General features: G+C 41.5%; 1 protein-coding gene across 1 annotated transcript; it reads right to left on the bottom strand.

Moving 5' to 3' along the window:
- Positions 1-507: 507 nt before the first annotated feature.
- PPTG_03773 (hypothetical protein) lies at positions 508-897 on the bottom strand (the record flags this gene model as incomplete). The annotated part of the gene is made up of 1 exon (XM_008897542.1): positions 508-897. The coding sequence occupies one exon, from the start codon at positions 895-897 to the stop codon at positions 508-510; it is 390 nt and encodes a 129-aa protein (XP_008895790.1).
- Positions 898-2,085: the final 1,188 nt, after the last annotated feature.

The raw sequence follows: 2,085 nt of genomic DNA, 5'->3' as shown, positions 1-2,085 counted from the left end.
TTCACGTTGATTGGTGCGATTGTTGGAGTGTAAACTTTGTAATAATTATCATCAATAACGACTGGCTCCTCATCAGTTGTATAAACGTATTGAATGTCCATTTTTAGGTATATATATCTGAAATATATTTAAGATAATGTAGAAACGATGTAATTATCTTCATGTTGTTCATGGTTCATGTGTCGTTTCTATGATTGACGCTCAGCGCGTACCGGCTCACCATGACTATCTACACACTGTTATTATCTATATCTACAAGTCTCTATTTTTTTTACTTTCTCCAGGTATATATAAACAATCATGAATCACTCGCGTCAATCTTATCGAAAAGATACCAAAGCAATCGTCAGAAACGACGTGATGCCAATCACCAGCAAATGTTACGAAATTTTGTGAATGCACTATGCGTGAAGGAGGCTCAACAACAACGAATTGAGGATCCAATCGCATATATTTTCAATGCTTAAAATAGATTTTTTTGTGTCCCTGCCAAAAAAATATCACTGTCTAAGCACTCTGTTCTCCTAGCCACCGCTTGTGTTTCTGCGATCGAACGTGAACATGGCGATTTGCGGCAGAATATCTACCGCCACACTCGCAATTGGATCGAGTTGCCAGCCGCTCCTTAGACATTGATTCCCATCGTTGCTTATTGGCTTCATAATATTGCTTGTTATAGGCTCTAATGCTTTCTTTATTGTGTTCTCGATAATCCTTTTGACGCAGATGATCTATCGTAAATGAGTTATTCTTATTCACTGCTGATTTTCTAAATTTTGCAATCCAGAGCTGTTCATATGCTTGAAGATGCTGTTGGTCGACAACCTCATACTCTTTTACAAGGGTGATCTTGAATTTATCAATGTCGTGAGTTTTGAAGTATGGAAAGATTGGCATCTGTGTATGCTTGCCTTCAACCCAGCGCCGAAAGTTATTTTTATGTCCTTGCCAACGCCAAGATAACTTGTTGATAGTAGAGCCGATATAGCATAGGTCACTTTCAAGATGAATGATTCTGTAGACTCGGCCAATCATTTTATTTCTCAAATTGGATTTCCAAATTTTATAGTTTCTATATATTGATCACTATATTTATCAGAAATAAAATTAATTAAGTCGGGTGTTGCTTACCTGGTGCGCTTCCTCAATAACCTCAGTTGAGGCTTTATGTTGAGGTTCCAAAACCGCGTTCCGAACCGGTTCCAAAATGATGTCGTGAAGCCGGTAACCGCCGTTTCATATACCCTTACCGGTATGAGCTGTTGGTGACCTTTAGCCTCTTTATTACCGGCTATCCCAGCCCTCGCACAGCCCTAGTTTAGCGCAATTCTTGATGTAGATCGCCACCATGTGTGTTGATCATATCGATTCGCGAGCAATTCTGGCGTTGAAGTTACTGCACAAAAATCGAGAGTTACACCTCAACTATCAGGTGAAGCGAGGTTTCCAGTGAAAAACTACAGCCGCCAGGTAGAGCTCTAGACGTCGATAATAAACCGATCCATTTGAGAGATATACATCTTACATTGCTGGACAGCGACCAAGTGAACCAGCGAGCACGGCAAATCACTTGGCAGGAAAAGATTTCTCGATGTCCGTGTGAGCCGCCTCACGACAATGACTGGCGTCGAAAGATATCGGGGTATGCTGGTCATCATTCATGACAGCATGATAGATGAAGACCTGCGAGAAATAATAAGAACTATGGCCCTGAAGCTCCGCATCTTAATTAAAGTAGCTAAAGTGATTGGGATTGAGGTATCGTATCCAAATCGGCACTCTTCTACACTCAACGTAACTAGCAGAGGTCACTACATCGTAAGCTTCACAGCGTGAAAGAGGCCCATCAAAAGTCACTTTGCCCAAATATGACAATGCATAAAGCTCAATTCGAGTGGCTTCCTGAGGCGTGATGACCAGCGGCTTCGATTGAGATGCAGAGCTCCAGATGAATATCTTATTATTTCGTGTAGCGTGCAAATCCAGTTGTCAGGTGAAGCGCAGCCATCAGCAAGTGGAGAATCACAGCCGTTATGTAGAGTTCTGTTTATTCGTAGTGGTCGATCTGCCTTAACGAAGTGTTGG

Source organism: Phytophthora parasitica (genome assembly GCF_000247585.1).
Source record: "Phytophthora parasitica INRA-310 unplaced genomic scaffold supercont2.6, whole genome shotgun sequence".
NCBI lineage: Eukaryota > Oomycota > Peronosporomycetes > Peronosporales > Peronosporaceae > Phytophthora > Phytophthora nicotianae.
The sequence above is the reverse complement of the archived record's forward strand: the minus strand, read 5'-3'. Positions and strand labels throughout refer to the sequence as shown.